General features: G+C 40.5%; 1 protein-coding gene across 8 annotated transcripts in view; it reads left to right on the forward strand.

Annotated features, from left to right (window-relative positions):
* DACH1 (dachshund family transcription factor 1) overlaps positions 1–21,826 on the forward strand; it is a 372,289-nt gene that overhangs the window by 188,963 nt on the left and 161,500 nt on the right. For 7 of the 8 annotated variants that reach the window (XM_079972643.1, XM_079972639.1, XM_079972640.1 and 4 more), the window contains exon 3: positions 8,714–8,875. The exons of the other annotated variant lie outside the window; for it this stretch is intronic. In XM_079972643.1, coding sequence (XP_079828769.1) covers positions 8,714–8,875 — 162 coding nt within the window. The remainder of the gene's footprint in view (positions 1–8,713; positions 8,876–21,826) is intronic. 8 annotated transcript variants of the gene reach the window in all.

A 21,826-nucleotide genomic window follows, 5' to 3' on the forward strand; every position in this document is an offset into this window, starting at 1 on the left:
TAGGTGAGTAGACCTTTTCACTTTATATATTTACTTACCAAAAGGGACATGGGTAGCCACTGAGCCTCTTGGGTTTGCTGATCATAAGGTTGGCAGTTTGAATCTGCGCGACAGGGTGAGCTCCCATTGCTTTGTCCCAGTTCCTGCCAGCCTAGCAGTTCAGGAGCATACCAGCGCAAGTAGATAAACAGGTACCACTGTGGCAGGAAGGCCCTTTACTTTTACCTTTCACCTCATTTACTTACCAGCCATTTGTGTTTTCAAGGTTGGTGCTGTGAAAGGAACAGTGTTGTGCATCTTCCAGGCTAGTACACTTGCGCAGCGGTGTTTAGATATTAATTCAGCCAAAGGACCATTGCCTCACATTCTGGGTTAAGCTGTGGATTAGCGGCACGGAAGGGAAAAGCAACAGCAAAAGCTCCTGGTGATAGAAAGATTACGATTATTTAGCTCTATTACTTGCAATCGCAGGCACGAACATGTCCTTTCAATAATTCTGAATTGTAGCATTGTTACAATTAAGTAATTTTGTCCATGTAGCTAAAAATTGGACTAAATTTAACGGATAAGGATGTGTTAAATGGTTCTGGGGTTATTTATCTGTTTCTGACTGTACTGTATAACTGAAATGCAGGCTGTGTGTATGTGTGTGTGTCGGATTATGCTTATTGGTGATATCTTTTGTACCTCTGTTGTTGAAACATTTCTGCTCTGCGCATATATGCCCACAATATCAGGAAGACTGATTCAGCCCCAAACACCCACTTCATTGCATGGGCAGCTGCACATGAGTACAAAGCAGGTGGGGGGAATGCCTGTGTAACCTTGTCACAGACCTATAAGGAGGAAGGTACATCCTGACCCAGAAAGAATATGAGGGTGATCCTGCAGAGAGGTGAGACCCCCAGCCTGCAGCAAAACAGGCACAGGATGTTGGGCATTCAGGGCAGGTATACAAGAGTGACTAACGGTGTGGCCTGTGCAATTCCCTCACCAGAAAACTCGACTGGCTCCCTCTTTGTTGAAAGGGAAAACTTCCTTGTTCCAACAGGATTTGGGGAACTGACTGCTTTTAATGAAGGGCGAATGCCGTGCTCTTTTTATTGTAATTATTGGTGTGGTTTTTATACATTTCTATATAGAATTGTAGAGTTGGAAGGGACCCCAAGGGTCTTGTAGTCCAAACCCCTGCAATACAACAATCACAGCTAAAGCATCTCTGGCAGATGGCCACCCGATCCCTGTTTAAAAATCTCCAAGGAAGGAGATCCCCCACCTTTGTCCAAAGCTCTTTTAAAACTGTGTATGGTTTTACATATCTTTAATTCTGTTAATGTTTAATTGGTCTTTAATGGGCATTTTTTCCATGTTTTTAGCGTTTTTATTTTTATATGTATAATTCTCTAAGTTTTGTCAGATGGTAATAATAATAATAATAATAATAATAATAATAATAATAATGGCCTGTCCATGCATTAGAAAGAAAAGTTGAAACACTGGAAAGTGTGCCAAAAAAGGAAAGTCCATTAAGGCTTGACATCAACATAAACAAACTGTAGCACCAGATAGAGAATATGTTCCTGTGCATGCAGTAGTGAGCGGGTCATGATGATGTTCACCATTCTTTGGAGTTTGTCTTTTAGATGCTTATGGACTCGCACATATGTACAGCTGCTCTGCTACTGGTAGGTGTTATATAATCCCCAAGGAACTATCCACATTTATGACTAAATTATTTGTACTATACCTTGAGCAAGGCCTCGTATTGAAGGCTAAATCCAAGGCGCTGACATGTTTTGATGCACATGGACGAGGTTTGCATGTTATTCTGGGATGTAAGCCGCCAGAGAACTTTTATATTACAGTGTGACATACAAATTCCAGAAATAAATGCTTATTCAGAAGAAGACTTGATGAAGGCAAAATGGCATTTCCTCTATCTGATACCATGTGCAAACTTATTTGGAATTAAGTCCCAATGAATTCAAGGAAACATGGACAGAATCAGCCTAAGCCTTCCCTTTTGGATGTGATCCAGTTCTTGGTCTCCATACAGATTGGTAAATGCATCCCTACACATTTTAAGGAAACGTGGCTTGAAAAGATCAGTACACAAGATTCATTGTCAGCAAGCAGCATTTCTCTCTTTCAAAAGTTGACCTTTGCTGGGTTTTTTAAATTTTATTTTAAAGATATATCTGTGCTTTTTTATCTTTTTAAAAGCATGCATTTTTGGTTAAGAAATTGAAGATAATTTCTTTGTCCTACTTCTAGGGTGGGGAGGTTCAGATAAAAAAGAATTCCTGTCTTAAAAGTCACACATGGCTGTAATTTAAGGGTTTTTTTTAACCATCTTGTCCATAACAGTTGAAAGAAACCTTCAGTGAAACTTTATTAACTAGACCAATGCCTGAGGCTATAAAGGTTCATTTATTACCAGTTTCTTGGCTGTTTTTCTTCTTCTATTTTTCGGTTAAACTCATAGCGTAAGATAATACTTCACAAAATTAAACCTTTGACCTTCTGTAGAGTTAAGTCGCCTTTGATTAGATAAAGTAACAATTTATGGTCCAGCTTGAGGTTGCACATGAAATGAATAATGCAACAGACTGAATGAGGACTGAAAATCTATTGCTTTTGAAGAGATGACTGTTAAAAAGAAATCTACACTCTTAATTGAATTGTTTTGATTCTGTACGCACATCTGCAATATTTCAGACTCTTCATAGAAAATGTAGCCTTTTTTGGTGGTTTCTGTATATTATATGTAGTTAAAATCTGAGTAAACTTAGTAAACTCCATTGAATCTAATCAGAAAACAAGATACTGCTGAAAATATGTAGTAGGTGTTTTGTTATTTTAAGCAATTGGATATGTTCCATTAGACTTTTTTAAATAAAAAAGTGAAAATGAGTGCCATTGATTTTCAGTGCTGTTTTCTTACTTCATAATTACCTTTAGGATTGCAGCCTAGCACCGTAATTCTGTGCTTTTATTCAGAAGCAAGCCCACCGAGTCCAATAGCCCTTAGTACTAAGAAAGTGTGCATAAGATTACAGCATGAGATTTTTAAAAAACAGGGATGCTACAAAAGAAACACAGGAGCAGCAAATAAGCATCCCTACAACAGAAGATCAGTATAAGAACGTCTCATCATGAACCACTGTGACAATCAATAGGATGTAATTAATAGATAGGCCTTAAGGGTAGCATATTGGATAGAGAGAAATATGGGATTTGCAAAGTATATATTGAATGGATTAACTCATGTAATTGACGTGGTAGGGCCTTCTTTGTGGTGGTGCTTTGCTTGTGGAACCCTCTGCCCATGGAAGTGAGTTGAACATCATTGATGCTGAGTTGCCATCATTTGCTAAAGAGTAATCTATTTACTCAGGCCTTTGGGACAGCTTGATGCTTGTGCTAGGCTATTTATATTAATTTACTTGCTACTGGACTGTTAGTATGGTATGTACATTTTGATTTTAATGTTTTATTGATTGTAATGCTGGGCTTCCTAAATTGTGTTCCATGAGCTTCATTCACACGGTCCTGTCCACACTAATTGCGCTTTTATCGCTTCTTTTATTTCTTATATTGTATTTTATTGTATGACAATTTGCTTTCCATGAGAATGCAAATTGTAACAATGATATAGAATCTAAGAAATAAAAGAAGTAATAAAGATGCAATAAAAAATCATACAGCATCTAGCACACCACATTACAACAGCTAAAAGTAACACTTAAGTGGTTCACCATGACCATAAGCAATTTTCAAGTGGTCAATGGGAAAAAGTTTGAGATCCATTATTATAATGGTATGGTTGTATTTTATTGTTTCATGATGTACTGTAAACAGCCGTAGGTTGTTTTGATAAAGAGCAGTCAAGTAAATCATGCAAATGGATAAATATACCAATAGTGCAATCCTAGGCTTGCCATATGTCATGAAAATTCCTGACATGTCCTGGTTCTCGGGTGTAAAAATGGTGCTGGGGAAATGGGATGTATGGCAGTGCAATGGAAAAAGCAGTGGAAACAGCTCAAAGAAGCTCAACAATTTTGAGGACTTCCTACAAAAAGCTCAACAACTTTGCGAGTGTCATGAATTTTACTATGCAACCCTATGTAGGTGTACTCAGAAGTTACTTATACTGAATTCCTTGGGGCTATGGAAACATGCATAAGATTTCAGCCTAAGCAAATTATGACTATGGGAAGAAAAATGTTCTTAATCTTTAAGAGGTTTACATACTTCTAAATATGGAAGTAAGTTATTAATTTCCATGAAAGTGAATTTATCTTAATATTGATTTGAAAGCAAAGCAAATTGTTTTAAAAATGTTTTAAACCTATCAACTTTGATCCAACGAAAGTTAGTCATGTTGAAATTGCATGGGTTTTTTATTTTTTCTGTATTGCACACAACTTTCTGCTGAAACCCACATAGATACGTATGTGTCATCATCTGCTTTCAAAAGCAAAATTATTTTGTCTTCTATGGCCTATTTAGATCGTTATTACACAGGGACTACATGGATCCTGAGTTGAATATGAGGTCTCTAGAAGGGTTTTTCAAAGAAAAAAAAAAGAATTAGTTCCATTTGAATTGCGAAATAATACTGTTATTTCGAAGTAAGTGACGTCAAAATCAATTGGACTTGTTGCTATGCAGCATGACTAAATTACCAGGTAGCAACCTGACGAGCTGACTCTGTCCTTTAAAAACTCTGGTTATAGTGGATGCAATTGCTGCAGTAATTGTTTGGTGAGTTATACTGGCTTTTATCCCACCTCCTACCCCCAAATTGGCATTCTCATGCCTAGCCATCCCTTAGACCCTGTGCCTGTTCTTCTGCCCTGCATGCTGCGAGACAAAATTAAAACTACTTGCTGCAGCAGGTGGGGCAGAAAATTAGGTAAAGCATCTGACGAAGGAACAGGGTTGAAAAATACTAGATATTCTTTAGCTGCTTTGGGGCTTTTGAAGAGGCTGGGTTTCCTCAATGAATATCTGGCAATGATTGAGCAGTTCCATACATTTAGTAACAATAACAAGAACAACAACTTATTATTTATACCCTGCCCATCTGGCTGGGTATCCCCAGGAAAAATTCATTTCTTTGCACAGGGGAGTCTACAGCATCCAGACGAAAAGTTTTTGATTTTGCTTCAACCTTGCTCAAATTACTATAATCGGAAGAGATGAATCCAGCAAACTACACTTTCCAACAGTTCACCCCTCCCTGCAAAGTAGGGATGTTCCTGTGATTCGCATTTTCATTTTAAAGAAAACACCCCACCCACCCCACCCACTATTACTAATCAGTATCATCTTTACTCCACTTCCAATATGCTATATTATATTTGCTATTTCTGTGACCAGCTATCTCACAGGCGGTTTTAAGTACTCTTTAGTTAGTCTACTTGTCCTAACTACATGTTACACTCACTTTAGAAATGTTAGTGAAGCACCTGTATCCTAAAGATTAGTGACAGCTATTCGAAAACAGCCTGTTCCTAGTAAATCAGAACAGTTTAAGCAGATGGGTTGGACTATAACAGTGAAAGCAACAGAAATAGTTCAAAAAGTAGCAGTGGAATTTAACCACTACCACCACCACAATTTTCACCCTGCACCTTCAAGGTCATTAATGATGGGCTTGACAGGGCTTCCTAGGTGGCTGACTGCAGACTGTGGCATCGTCACTGAGAATGGCTTTCCCTGAGCCCTATAAATAGAATCATAGAATACATACTTACTCCAAAGTAAGTACATACATACTTCAAAGAGATTCATTGGGGAGGAGACATTCCCACAGAAGCATTCTTCAGAAAGGCATTATCTTTGTTTCTGGAGATTTTTGTTGGAAGTGAACTTTAGTCGCCAAAACAAAATATTAAAGAAAACCGAACATGATCCGTTTTCAAACTTGATAAATTAGAATCTCAGCACTGAGCCTTCCTAGATGTGTGAGGGAAGAGAAAATTGTTCTGCTGGATAGCACTGTGGTGAAGAAGGGGATTTGTTAGAAGAGCTCATTCAGTGTGTGTTTCTTTAGGTTTTCAGTGTCTGGCTGAGGTTAAGAGCTGAGTTTCTGCTAAGACTTGAAGAGCTTTGAATTGAGTTATAATTCAGGCTCACCCTGCTCTTACAAGACACCTTGAACAGACTTTTCCCGGCGAGTCTATAGGAACTGTCAGCAGTAGGGAAGATTACTTCAGAACCACGATTGTTGAATTGAACTTTACTTTTTGATGTTTTGCTTTTTGAATTAAATTGTTGGACAAGATTAATTGTACACAGTGAGAGCTTTAAATGAATAGCTGTGTTAAAGCATTAAACTTCTATGTCACATGGGGGGAAAAGCTGGGAGGTTTAATGAATAAATGCATTTAATGCATAAAATGCCTCAGCTAATTTTTTAATTCCTCTACTAACGGTCTTTATTAAAGAAAAAAAAAAAAAGCACACCGCCCTGTACTTTATTCATCCTTCTGTGGTGGTTGCGGAAATTTCATATTCCTGCGTCTTGCTAATCTCCTGGTTCCACAGAAGTAAACAATAGATTTCATAAATTAAAAATACGCGCTTCAGAACATGCTTCTAAAGATAAAAAACAAGGCTGTAAACATTTATGACTGAAACAAACTAGATTGTTCAAATACTGCCATGATGTATCATGTATATCAATATGGCACTGATATCAGTTAGAATGCAAACAAGGTTTTAAATGATGTGCCCCTTCATTTCAGCTGGAGAATCCACTTTACGCCATCTGCCTATCAGATGGTTAGGAACCAGGACTGCGTATTAATGCCACATGTTCGATTTTTCCTCCCTCTTGTAATGGTTAGATTCATATTGCTAATAGCTGTGCAGGAGCACTGTCGATGAAATTTGTGTGACGCTGGAGTGATGAGATATTTATAAAGTGGCCTGTCTCACTGAATAATCAGCAGGAAGAATGCCAGACATAAACAGCTTATCAATTTCAGAATATTAATGATAACTGCTGCCTGCAACTGTAATAGGCTGACTTTTCTCTCTCTTTTTTTACACACTTGTTTACAATTCTTTGGAACAAATGCTAGGAGAAAACAAGAAATACTTTTTTAAAAATTCAGAGTAGTTATTGGGCTTATCTTAAAATTGCTCTCATATATTGATTTTTCCATCTAATTTAATTAATGGCAAGCAGCACTTATCCAAATGACCTAGAGAACATGAAACAACACAATATGAGTTTGAATAAAAACGGGGGTAATGATTACCTAGCGCACAATCCACAACTTGCCTTTTGTTCCATGCTGGTGTGCTTTTATAGAACTCTTCTATTCCAAATCCAGATGTTTTGCAACTGGTTGGGCTAGTTACAGTTCCTTCGCTTTAGTTCCACACTACAAGTGCTGCAGTCCTCTATCTTCTGACTATCGAAGCCACACCTGCCAGCCGCATTAGTGTCACAGGACGGCAAATGATTAGTGGGCCATATGGTTTATGGATCTCAGGATTGGCTCAGATTTGCCAGATGTATAGGATAGCAGTACATCCTCCTCTAGCTTTGTAGTGCAACACAGCTTGGGCTGTGTTACAGACTGCTCTGACTATGTGTTATGTACAGGGTTCAACACGTTATGAGTGGCATTGGTGGCCAAGCAAAATGTTGCCCTTTCCAGGACATACCCCTGGCATCATGCTGTATCTTTGAGTCTCAGTGACAAACAGAAGACCTTTTCCAGGTGTTCTTGGGCTCTAGGACATGCTTGTGCAGGGCCTTTCTTTCTAATTCTTCCCCACCGTACAACACGCAGTGCCTGAAAATCAGCTCTTAATAGTTGGGGGCCTCCAGAGTGGGCTTCAGTGTGATCTGAAGGGCTACATTTGGAAAGAGAAAATGGCAACCTTATTAGTTAGTAGCAGAAGAACTTTCCACTCAAAGAGTAGAAGTCACTTTGGATCCTAGGCACAACATAGACATTTCTCCACTTGTTTTACTATAGCCAATAAGAGATGGCCAAAACAAGACTGTCTTACAGTGGTAATTTAGTTTTTGTTATTGGCAGAGATTTAGAGGAAGAGTATGATACAAATGAGGAAAAACCACCAAAAACACCTGCTTTGGGGACCCTGCTGTTAGTGAATGGATGGCAGCATTGAAAAAGGTGCACTTAAAGGTTGCAATGAAGCATAAATAAGAAAGTGGTTTTGGAGACAGGTATAGCCCAAGCAAATAACTTGGTTTGTGCACAAGTTACAGAATCAAATTTATTTTCGTAACGTGTCTCGTGCCTGAGAACAAAATCAGAATTCTTACTGTATTTCTTGGTTTAGAACTAGCATGCACTCTCTTAAGGTAATGAGCCAAAGCTTACATCCACCACTGAGTGGATAAAAACACAAGTTTGACAGCTTTACTTACAGGACTTGACAGAAAAACCATTCCCAGCTTGCAATCTTCTGGACTTTTAAGTTTATTTGGTTACATTTTGGACAGCTGACTTCTTATTTTTAAAACTCATGCCTTCGTTGAGAATTTGGTACTGTAAACAAATTTGGAAGAAAATGTAGCACACCAAATTGTGTATTGCTGAATTTTCTTCTTAGTAACTTAGTCAATTCCTTTTGGTGGCAGATGACGCGAGAAGAGTATCAATTTCAATGGAAAGTTGGTAGAAGTTAATTTAGTTCCATTCCTGTCTCTTTTTAGGTCTGACAGCTGCAGCTGCTGCAGCAGCAGCTGCCACCAATGCAGCCATTGCAGAAGCAATGAAGGTGAAAAAAATTAAATTAGAAGCTATGTCGAACTATCATGCCAGTAATAATCAGCACGGAGCAGAGTCTGAGAATGGGGATCTGAATTCTAGCGTGGGTAAGTTTCCGATCTAAAATAGAATTCTTGTATAAGTAATACCATAATAGATAACAAGACTGATTCTTGCATTATTTGTTTTTGCTACTATTGTAAGAATATTACTTTTGCATGTGGTTCTTGGCTGACCCGTTATTATATTATTTAAAAGAAAAACATTTGGATGGTGACTTTTCATTGTTAAAATCTAGGTAGGGTTATATGAAACAGAAAAATATCGCAGTATCCCACTGTCCTACCGGAAGGAAACACTCAACAGCCCAATCCCAGCCAAGTTAAGTCGAGAAATATTTGGTGCAAGGTTGTTTTGGTCTTGATGAATTCAACTGGACCAATGAAATGCAGGCATTAGGCTGCACAGTCTGGTGGGTATTTCCATCTTCCATTACAAGTGCTGAAAGAGAAATAACGAAGTTTGGAAATACTGGGTTGGATCCAGATGTAGGCATTCCCAGAGTGGACCTAAGCTTGACTAAGTCTGGATCCAACCCACTGTGTATTGAATTTTCATGGGTAAATTCCTAAATGATAACTTCTTCCGCCCCCACCATATGTTAAATATTTGGAACCATTAGCACGACTCTCTGTCTAATAAGATGCAGGGTTAACATGATGTGTTTACACATGTCGTAAATTTCCTTTGCTAAAATATACTTAAAATTATGGTAGCTTTTAAGGTCATTCCATTGTAATGGCTCCCTTCTGCTCTCTGAGATAAATGTAAGTAAGCAAACTGAAAGCGGAGTTTTAGTGCTGTTAACCATTGTACATGGCAGAGGTCGCGTAGACATAAAGCAGACATGACAATCTAATATATTCCTCTTTTTGTATTCTGCAAATTTTTGAGGTTATTCTTAAGGATGACAACTTGACAACTTTTTTGTTCTGAATCTTCCTGTACATATTTATTATTTAACCCATGCCCAAGAACAAAAGGAACAAATGTGCACATGCCAGCAGATTCCGAGGCCAGTTTTCCCTTCCTTTTTCTGTTAATGTCTCAGCAACCTGGAGTGGGGGGTGGAAAACTGTTTCGGGAATGGGGAAGATAGATATGAACACAGAAGTTTAATGGTCACCACTGAAAGTGGTCTCAAAGGAGGGTATGTGCTGGTGGGTGGGGCAGGGGAAGCACAAGGCAAAGAAACAAGAATAGTTTTCTTGGCTGAATGAAATGAGCAGGGATTGGTTGCAAGAAGCACAGTACACGCCATATATTTTTTAAAGGGGGAGAACGGGTAGATGCTACCTTTAAGCAATTGAGAAAAGGAGAGGTATGAAGAACGTCTTCTATTTTTTATGTAGCTTGACAAAAGTAAAATGACTTGTTCAAAATGACAGGTTTAGTAGGGCTTGCTTACTTTTTGAGACTATTTAGATTCTAGTAGGAAATATAAAAGGCATTATTGAGGGTGCCTTTTCTTGCCAGCAGTGCATAGTATTTTGATTAAATGTTAAGCTCTCTTATACTTTCTTTCATATCTCAAAAAGACATCCATGTTGAGGGTTTTGTAATACATAAATATGGCCATTTAATTAAGTGATAATTCATTTAAAAGGCAGGCAATTGCTCAAAAAGTATTGGTTGACGATTCTAATATTTAGAGATTTTAAGAATGGAACTAAAACTCCAGCATCCTTTCTGGAAGTCTCAATTCCTTCGTTTTCTCTGGACTTGCCTTTATTTTTCTGAATTAGTTATCACACAGACACACATATACATGTGTAAGTGTGGCTGATATTTTGGTACTGGTGTTTAAAGTGCCATGCATTTTTGTCCCTATAAATCTGGGTCTGAGGCACAATGAACAGAGTTTTGTTAATAACCTTGGTCTAAATAGCCCCAGGATGAGGTGAGAAGAATGATGATATTGGATTAGGGATCCATAATCTCACTTATCCTCACTTTGGTTCTGGGTTCTGGTTAGCTAAATGATCCTGAACCTGGAACTAGAAGCTGGGACAATCGGATGTGATTCCACCTTGTCCCTTCAGCATGAAGCTGGAGATGAATGTTTAGAAATGTGTGGGGTGCCCTCTGCACTCAAGGGGCGTTGTGAACTCAGAACACCTCCTGGTCTGTGTGACAAAGTTGCACATCAAGCCTCTGCCCCACTGGCTCTGAGCTGTGTTGGGGAGGGGGTTGATTTCTCCTATTCCCCCAGCTCCAAGCTTAGAGCTCAAAAGAGCAGCCGGGGATTTCCACCCTGAGATAGTGCTGCCTTTCTGAGCATCAGAATACCTTGCCGCCTGGAGGAGAAAGGTGTGTGGGTCCTGGTGACAACAAATGTTTCCAGCCAAAAAATTGTCAGCCTCTGTGTTGCATCGTGAATCCAGGTCGAAAACGAATGCAGCATATGGAACAACCCGATAGTCTGTAAGCATGTTCCTATACATCTCTTCCTCCACATATTTTTCCATTTGTAATGTAGAACAGAACAGTGTTTTTGATAGTACCTGGCCTTTGCCTCTGCGCTGCACTTCCTTTTGTCAACTGTGCAATAGATTTGGAGCCTGTCCAGTCCACCTTCTCATGCATCAAACGTATCTAAACCCAAACGCACTGCATGCTTAATCCGCATCCATCACTCTTCTCGGATCGGCTTGCACTTTTTTCTTTTTGCTTCTGCTTGGAACTTCTGGGATGAGGATGTTTCTGTCACCATGATACGGCTTGCCCCACCCCCCCTTGCAGCCCTAAGAATACAAACTAATAATAGAACCAGATCAATCAGTGCTTAACAATGAGACTCTTTTAATGACCCATTGTCACAGTAAACAATGAGAGATCTAGAGGAACCATTATTCTGCACAGTGTCAATGGCACCTGCACTGAACACCCGCCCCCCCAAAAAAAAAACCAGGACAGATTTTAAAATAAGCTGTACAAATGTCATTGCTAGCTTATTTGGAAGCCGTGTTTACAGTACAGTTAGATTTTGATGTTCATATCAATGTGGGTTTTTTTACCCTTGAATCTCTATATTAGAACCATTGAGCATAGTATTCAGATGGCAGTATTTGTATATTGTAGAGAGATTAGTAGTTGTGCAAAAACAGGAATGATGGGTTTGTTGTATAAGAGCCAACTCCAGGAGGTGGCGGGAGACGAACACCCCACAGAGTCAGTGAGCAAAGCCAGAGAGAGGCTGCCAGCCAGTCTCTGTGGCGTTGCCTCCGAGAGAGAAGCAGTTCAGCTCCACCCTTTGGGAGGGGGCGGATGCAGAAGCAGCATGTCTCTGCCTCCAAGTCCAAGCCCCCCCCCCCGTAGAAAAGGGTGTCTTGCTGGCTGTGGAGAGGAAGAGGAAGAGGAGCCTGCCTCCAAATCGTGCCGCAACATGCAGGTGTGTGCATGTGACGTTGCACATCCGCGTCACAGTGGTGGGCCTTCATAATCCTGAGGGCGAGATGGTGCTCCTGGTATATTGTAGTGCACATAATATTCCCTGTGCCTGGCCAGAGACCCCACATTGTCTGAGCATACCCCTGCAAACATTCCCAAGCATCCTTCAAAACATTCAGGGGTTCCACAGCAGACAAATCAGTGTGAAAAGTGTTCCCTGAACATAAAATGCTTTGAAACAGTGGCTTAGTTCAGTAACCATCCATAACAGCTTCAAGTCTATCCATACATACATACAAATTCACATGTTTAGCATGTTACTTCTTTAGCAAACGAGGAAGAGCACGGTGCAGTTCCTCTAGACATCAGCAAAACAAAGAAAAACAGATAAGTCTGGTGAGAGATCTGTTTGTTTATTTAAATTTATATACTGCCCTTCATCTGAAGATCTCAGGGAATTTGCAGCATAAAAACACAAAATAAAAACACAAAATACACAATAAGAACCCCCCCCCAACACATTGTGGGATAGAAGGCCTGGTTGAAGAGGAGCATTTTTTCCTGGCACCTAAAGATGTATAATGAAGGTGCTAGGTGAGCCTTCCTGGGGAGAGAATTCCACAAACAGGAAGCCATTTCTCTGTCCTCGGGTACCCGTGGCATTCTAAAATTGCACTGCCTTCTCCACTTTAATCTTGGGTGCTTTTCTCAGACAGTAAACCTGAAGTTGGAGTATTTTAGTATTTTATTTTAGGTACAGCCCTTACTGTAGGTACTCTAAAATAACCATAATCACTATGATCATAGCAGCGACAGGGGAAAAGTCACGAAATAAAATGATCTGAAGGAGGTAAACTACAATAAAAACTAATCATTTGTTACTTCTCTTACCTCCCCATTTTTTGTTGCAGCCTTTTAAGCTTTGGGAAACAGGAAATCCACATGGAGGGCTCCAAGTGTGGCTTAAATAAAATATATAGCCGCAATACCTGTTCTCTCCTTTCCACAATCAGCTAGCATTCTTTTAGTTTAATATTTACTTGCTAAGATGAGATGCTAGTCTGCATGGTGATAAACAGTCTAGTACTGGCATCTGAAGGTGACCTGTCAGTTCATATGGACAAATCTCCTGCTTACTGAAATGTACAAAATAAATCATTAAAGCAGGCAGGTGCTCATTCCCAGTTTTAAATCACCATAGATTTATGATTTGAATTAATGCTTCATTTGGTCATAGAAATAGATGCTTGAGACAAATGATATGCAGTGGTTGGGGCTTCCATACTGTAGCCATCCTAATATTGATTACTGAGATGTCTTTGCAATCTCTTGTTTATATCAAGCACTGTCTTGTGACAGCTTGGCTGATACCAGCTACACTGCAGATAAGAAGGAAAAATGTCCTGGATTCTTTTTAGTGGCAACTTCTCACAGAGCATGCAGCAGAGATAAATTATTTTAGCCTGGTTGTTTAAAGTAACAGCTACATAAGCCAGACATCAAAGCCGTACTATTCTTAAGAGTATGATCTTATAAAGTGATCCGCCTCCCTTTAAGAGCAAGGTCACATTCATATTTAGTAGAAAGCCTTTTATTTCTGTAATTATTTCTCTAATGCAAATGCAAAAATGAGTTTAAAATAAGCTGGCTGGGATCCAAAGAGGTGCAACTAATGTTTTTCCTTAACTGGCCTTACAGAAGGTTGTCCCAGAATAACCCCCCCTCCCCAAAAAAGGGATAAAATAGCATGAACATGCTGGAGCTGTTCAGGTTTTGGGGGGAATGCTATCTGAAAGGTCAGCCCAAGAACTAGTGGATTCTAGCCACTAGTTATATAGATGTCCCTTTTTTTCTTTATTAAAGAAATAGATATAGATACTCATCCATATATATGTGTGTGTGTGTGTGTGTGTGTGTGTGTGTGTGCACAAATCTGTGTGCAGAAGCAAGATTCCACATGCAGATCACCTTTATGAATGTAAGCCACATGTACAAAAGGTGTAATGTGCTTTTTAAAACTCATATTCATTAATCAGCATTGTGTTGTCTTTCATGCATCAGGTCTCTGTTTCCATTCTCTAATAGGTGATCAGGGCTGTATCCCTAACCATGCAAATCATCAGTTTGGATGATGGGGGCACTGAATCCCTCCCCTCATATATCCTGTGTCCTTTTTCTAAAAAAAAAAAAAGGTGTCAGGACTCGCCATGAAGTTGTTACAGTAAAGGCTTATTTTGGCTCTGGCCATGGCGCCAACCTCCCCAGCCGCATTGCAGGGGGTTGGACAAGATGACCCTTAAGATCCCTTCCAATCTTGTGATTCCTCAAAGCCAGGCAGCCAGTTAGTGTTGGCGGTATGGCGTAAGATAGAGCAGTGGTCTGACTCAGTAGAAGGCAGCTTCTTGGGCTTGCTATAGAGGGCCTTCACTTTGAGAGCCAGGACTCTTAGCTGTGAACTACGAGTCCCTGGTTAGCTTTAGAGAAGCCACAGTTTCTCAGTCTCCTCCCCACCCCACTTCCCCAAATCTAAAATACAAAATAATAAAATTGACACCTCTCCTGGCATCGTTGTAAGGATTGCTGAGATAATGGATCTGGAGTGCTTTGAACCATCTGAAGTGCTATATAAATGTTGAGTGCTATGGTGTTTGCATGTAGCTCCTGGGTGGGGATTTCCCATTCACTTCGGCTCTGGAGACAGGTCCATGTTTACATAAAGTAGATGCCACATGTCCAGCCAAGTCTCTGGCTTTTAAAGAGAATGGGGGTAGCCTTGAACTTACGGGATTCTAAGTACTGGTACACATCATTTTCTCCTCCACAAAGAGCTTTTTATGACACAAAACATGCGTTTTTAAACTGAAGCTTTTTCTTAAAGCTGTAGAAGTTGTGTGTTTGTGTGTGTAGATACTACAGTGGCACCTTGGGTTACAAACACCTTGGGTTACAAACACCTGAGGTTACAGACTCCGCTAACCCGGAAGTAGTGCCTCAGGTTAAGAACTTTGCCCCAGGATGGGAACAGAAATCACACGTTGGCAGCGTGGCGGCAGCGCAAGGCCCCATTAGCTAAAGTGGTACCTCAGGTTAAGAACAGTTTCAGGTTAAGAACGGACCTCCAGAACGATTTTACATAACCCGAGGTACCATTGTATCATATCCGACTATGTTCATTGTGAAAAGGATAGAAATGGAGACCAAAAAGTTGTAAGAACTTTTTAAGAAAGCATGCTACACAGGTATGGCCTATTTTTGTGGACGGTGGCTTATCAAGATGGAAGGGAAAATCACCCATTTCCCCCCTGCTTTAAGCATTAATGTCAGAATAATACTGAGCAAACATTCTAAAGCATTCTCCAAGGATCTGTGAAGAACCTTTGCCATTACCTAATGACTGAGCCACATATCTTGTAAACAGTGATCAACAATAGTAAATTACTTGCAAAGTAGGAAATGAGTTCATTTACAATATGATCTCAAAACAGATGTTCCAAAAACAAATCTCATTGTTTAAACTGCAATTATACTTTTTAAAAACTCCTGCTATTATTTCTTTAAGGAAATGAAGCAATCGAAATGACTTTAGTGTTCTCTGTTTCTAAACACATTAGTTAGGAAATGTAAGTGATTTGGATAGAATGATCCATGAGGCAACCACAAGATGTGTTGAAAATGGAGTGGTGTTCTTGACACACCAGACTTCCTTTTTTATCTGCACAAATTTACAACGTTCAAAACAGTAAGAGGCATGTTTACGATAAGTCAAGATCTGTTGCCCGATAAATTTTTTGCCTTCCTTAAACTTATTATATTCTTTGCTCTACAAAACGACAGCGCAAGAGTATCAGAGCAATTGATTAGAAAATATTTGCCTCAAGTGGCTGCCTCTAAGAACAGAACAGTTTAAAATGTAGTCATTTCCTTTCTCTCAATTCATGTGTCTTATTTTAGAAGGAAGAATTAATTTTATGGCTTCGGGGGGGAAAGAAAGTCTTCGAGTCCTTGAGAAAGCAAATACAAGGAAACAGAGAACACATGCAGGCCACTGAGCACAGCTCTGCGGTTGCACATCTGAATCTCTTGCTTGGCAATGTTAATGAACCTCAAATCCTCCCTATAATTAGATGAGGGAATTGCTTATATTTTCAAACAGATGATGCTGCTATAATGAAACGATTGACAGGGAATTTAAGACTGTCTACAGTAGTCATTTGGTTTCTGCGCCCCCCCCCTTCCTTAAGTTGAAAAGGAAGATTGGCTGTAGACTTAGGTCCTAGGGGAGGTAGTAATTTGCATAGAATGCTATGACAGGTGTCGTGTACAGTGAGGAAATAAAAAGGAAGAGGAAGAATGATGGGCAGGTACACCACTGATTTTGGGAAGGAGGAGGTGTCCTGTGTGCTTAAAAGGGGCCGAGACTCAGGAGATGGATCCGGATTGAGTGCACAGCTGTAACTGCTGATGAGCTAATTGCTCCTTATCTCTCAGACCCATTCATCTTCATTTTTTACCAATTACTGAGAATTATCTGTGTTCTCAGTTGGATATGAGAGTTAATCCTTTTTGGTTAAGCTGGCAGTACTGTGAGCAGATTCCAAATCGGAGGGTGAAAAAGCCAGAGCGTGCTCTTTCTAAAGTCTCTATTCAATGGCAGTATTGTTACTTCGTAAGATTTTTTTCTGCCGTTGCTTAACATACTTTAACGCCTTTTTCCTCCTGTTGTTTTGAGTATGTACACATACACGTATGCTGCTTTTACATTTCTGGTTTTGCAGGTATTTCGCAAAGGGACAAACACACTGGTTATGCACAGCTCAGTTGCATTTCTGAAAAGTTGCATTGTGCAGAAAAATAGGTGTCTCAAGACAAATGTCAGCCATAGTAGTTAGACATGATATACAAGTGCTTTCTCCTTGTGATAATAAAAATTTAACCTGAAGAATAAGACATTACCCACAAGTTGCTTTCGACATATGACATGCATTTGGCAATCATTCAGACACTCTTTATCACTGTTTTAGGATAAATGGGTAAACCTGCTATCACAAGTCTTTGCAAAGCAGTAGTCAAAACGGCCTAGAGCAGTACATTATATCTTAAGTGTTTCACTTTCCTGTTAAAAATGCATTTTTGTATTTATTCTGTGGAAATGCCACATTCCCGGGATAGTGCATCAGATAACAGGTTCTTAGACTTTTTAGTATGAAAGGCGCACTTAAGGGACAGAAAAGGAATTTGGCGCAATGAATTTGACGTAAAGAATATTTCGGATGCCAGTACTGTTTACATTTCTGGGATTTGTTCCCTTGCATTTCACTGCTGGAAAGTGTGAGGCAGCTACTCTGATGAACAGTGATTAGCAAATTCATAAAAGGACTGGCGAAACAGTGGTGTTTTTGTGTTAGATAGTCTATAGCATTTAAAAGAAAAGTGAGATGCCTCCCCAGGTCTAAATTGAGCTTTTAGTGTCAGCAGATTGAAGCTCCCAAAACAATGAATTAATGACATGTTAAAAATTGGAATTGGCTAAGGCTGCTTCCTAGGGGTTATAATCTAGGGATGTGTGTGTGATTGGGGTGGTGGAATTTAGGCTTTGAAGCAGGCACATATATTTGTGTACTTACCGTAAATCCTTGTATCATTTAAGATCAGTACGAAAATAAAGCTTTAGTTTATTTCTGGCCCAAACATATATTTGTAACTCCAGTCATAATGGAGCAAAGAAATGTAACAAGAATGTTTTACCATTTTATTTATAAAATACTCTATGTTAGACCCAAACACTGCACTACTTTCTATTTTTCATAATTTGCTTCTTCAGCAAGAAATTTGTACCATAGTTTTAGAATTGTTGGTCTATCTACTTTCTTTCATTGTTGTTGTTGTATCCACTGATGTCCTGACAATTATAGCAACATGATATTTTAAGCATGCCATAATAAGAAATGTGACTTAACTAATTGTATTACTTTGATAAATCCTATTAGAGTCTGTGTGATTCTTCTCCGCAAATATAAGGAAGTGACCTGAAATAGCTAAATATTTAAACGCTGTAAGCTTCAGTTTCACTGCAAATGACAGATGAAATTCTCCATAGGCAGGCCATATAAATCTAACTATCATCTGGCAAAGTGGGCTCTGGCCTATGAAAGCTTGCACTGCCATAAAACATAGTATTTAAGATGTCACAGAACTGCTTTTTTAAAAAAAATGTAACCGACTAACACAAAAACCATTAAAGTGTGCAATTCTTCCATAGCTTAAAGGGAAGGCAAAATACACAGTAGAAACAGTCCAATGTTTCTGGACAAAGTTTCACTCATATGATACTTTATTAGAAGCTAATGTAAATTTTATTAGTCTTCCAAGAGATTTGCCACCCTATCCTTAAATAGTAAGTTTATTGCTTTTAATTGGAAGTAGAACTCTTAGGGTTACAGTCTAAACCAAATGATTATAAACCTTCCTTTATGCTTAAAGTATTATTATTCCAACAACTTTTCCTGGGTTCAGAGCTTCCCTGGGCTTGAACCACAGTTCAGACATGTGCAAATTCATCCTTGCCCTGCAGCTCTGTGGCCAATGATGTATGTACACATCTTATTGATATTGTTATGTTGTTATATACAAGTCTGCTAAAATTTTTGCGGCCGGCTTTGACAATTTTCAGGTTGTAAAACACAAGTTGCAATGAACCGATAAGAAGATGCTCCAAAACTTGCTTTCTCCATATACGTATTTTCCTTACCAGTAATTATAAATTTGCTGTTGAGTAGACCTGGGTTTCATTTTTTCTCAAGTGTTTACAAAAGTGTTTATTGTGTGGTACAAATTTGTCAAAATATTGGGTTGGATGAAACAAATCCCAAGTCAAATGCATTAACACTGTGTTGTGCATAAGCACTATTTGAATATTTCATGCAGCAAAGAAAGCCCCAATGCTAGAGTCCAAAAGGTTCCCCATTGAATAGCAAGACTTGCTTTGTACTTGCTGCTTTGGGATTTGCAGTTATTGCAAGCCCTTTCTAGTGGGGAACTGCTTTTGCTCCTGCTTATTTAGCAGATGTGTAAGGAATTTAAACTCTGAGGGAGGAATTCAACTAAGGAGATTGTTCCATTGGCGCAAGCCTTTCAGCTTGCCAGATGGGAAGATCTCACCCCTCCCCCATGCGCTGTACTGGGGGTTCCCCGACCCAATTTGAGGGGCGTATGGGGGCATGAAGGGGAGGAGAGGGGAAGAAAAGCCCCATTTCACCAGCAAAAGACCTTCCTCTGGCTTGCAGTAGCGTAACTCATTAGTTAACTCTGAACCTAAAAAGTTAAAGGACAATAATCCTTGATATGTAGCCACTTGTGCAATAGAAATCCACTTACGCAGTTGGGTTTCAGTATGAAATATATAGCAGTCTGTGTGGGATGTGTAGAACTGGGGAATTTGGACTCATGAATGTACTGGCCATCATTGCCAGGTGGTAGCCAAGGAGATAAGATTAGCCCAGGTTTCACAGTTTAAGTGTGAATACTAGCAGGATATGTAGGTTGATGATCCCATTGGCTTCCGTCAGCACAACTACTACAAGTCATGCATCTCTGCAGAGATGTAGCACGTCACCCTACAAATTCATTTTTTTTTTTTTTTGTATCCCCGTCCCCCAAATAGTGATTTAAGTCACTAAACACACAACTCCCACCTCGACCTTTCCTGGTAGTGGTGACTGAATATCACAGTTTCTGTAGCTGCACCTGTTGCTGCTGACATTTAGTCAGTCATACTATCAGATTTTGGTATTGCCTTCATTTCAGTAATGTTGGTCAGCTGGGCTGTTCTCAGTTTTATAACATGCCAGAACATTTCTCAAACTACTGTACAGTGAAAAAAAATAGTTGCATTTCCTAGTAGGTTATAGTATTAAAATATTTTTGCGGCTTGTACAACAGTGTACTAGCAAATGTACTACAATTTTACACATAACGAATTGTTATTGTTGCTTGAAATATGTTGGATTAGTTATTATTACATTGTTGAGTAGAAAAAAGACACTTCTGTTTTCTTTTGTGTGTGTTAGAGAGAGTTGGTGCAGTTTTCTTCCAGTCACCTAAAGTGGGTGAGGATTTAACCTCATTTTTCTAAACTGTTTCAGCTTAGAACTCAACTCAACTCAACTCATATTCTTTGGCAGGGCTCAACAACTTGGCTTCTGATAATGAAGGTAGAAAGATTTTATTTTTAATAAACCTGGCAGCAATCTTATTTTCCCTCGTTATTTGTCATAGCAGTGTACTGGAAGATACTAAATTGTGAAATTGTGCCTGGGCATATGGGCTTAAGCAACTCCTCCTTTAACAAGTTGCCCCACAATTGGAGGAGCAATCAGAGACTACAAGCTCCCCTTCAACCAAGACTAATCCAACTGCCAAAGTTGTGACATTTGCTATGAGGTAGGCAAAACCATTAGGTTGGAGCCAGTTTGCCGGGTGGACAATTTCCTGCCTGGCACCGAATACACGCCCAACAATGTCATACCAAGGTCAGAATACCGAAGACACAGCATGAACAAAAGGGGGTTGTTGGGTGTAGCATCTGATGAGGGTGACCAGGTGTCGGGACCAGGACAGGGTGCTTTAAATGCCTCGGGAGCAGTGGCGTAGCGTGGGGGGTGCAGGGGGGGCCGGCCGCACCGGCCGCAACATCTGGGGGGGGGCGCTCGCCGCCTCCGGAGTCGCCGAAGAGCCTTGGGCGCAGGCTATAGCAGAGCCCCATGTCTCGCGGAACCAACGAGCTGTGCGCGCGTCTGGGCTGAAGGCGTCTGGCAGGCAGCGGCTCTCAGCGCTCGCCGTGGTCCCCGCGTGTCACGGCTGTGGAGGGCGCACCAGGCAGCCCCTCCTCACAGCCCCGCCGCTGCTGCTGCAGCAGCTGGGCCATGTTGCATTTTCCTCGCCTCTCTGCCCTACTCCTCCTCCAGGCAAGCGGCGTCGTTTGGGCGGCAGCGCCAGCGGCAACTCGCCTCAGATCACCTGACACGGACCCGCCGCCGTCGCCGCCATGGCTACCATATTATAAATACCCCAGCCCAGGCAGCAGCAAGAAGAAGCTGGCAGCGGCGGCAGGTTAGGGGTTAGGGGCGCAAATTACTTGCCTTGCCCCAGGTTAGGGGGCGCAATTACTTGCCTTGCCCCGGGTGCTGACAACCCACGCTATGCTGCTGCCCGGGAGTGAGCCTGAAGGAAGCCTACCTGCTCCGTCAGGCCTGCCTCAGGCCCTCCCTCCAAGCCTGCCTGTCATTGGCCAATCATGTAGGCAGGCTTGGATCCAAATCCTGGTTGGTGTGGGGAGCTTCCAAACCCCCTTGCCATCCAGGCAGTCCCAGCAACCTGAACCCATGATGGATCTAGTAGAAGAGGCATCACCAGCGTGCAACGCGGCCTTACCTGGGAAGGGTTAGTGGACTTGTAAAAAAAATATGAGTCTTAGAAGGAAGTAGTAGGTAATTAGGAAAGGGACGGAAAGCAAAGGACAGGACAGAGAGGCCTAAAGTGGAAGGTGACCAGCAGTGTAGACTGGTGAGTATGTTCACTAAGCAAAACTGCAAATGACTACTGCTTGGCAA

This window comes from Podarcis cretensis (genome assembly GCF_951804945.1).
Source record: "Podarcis cretensis genome assembly, chromosome: 4".
Lineage (NCBI taxonomy): Eukaryota > Metazoa > Chordata > Lepidosauria > Squamata > Lacertidae > Podarcis > Podarcis cretensis.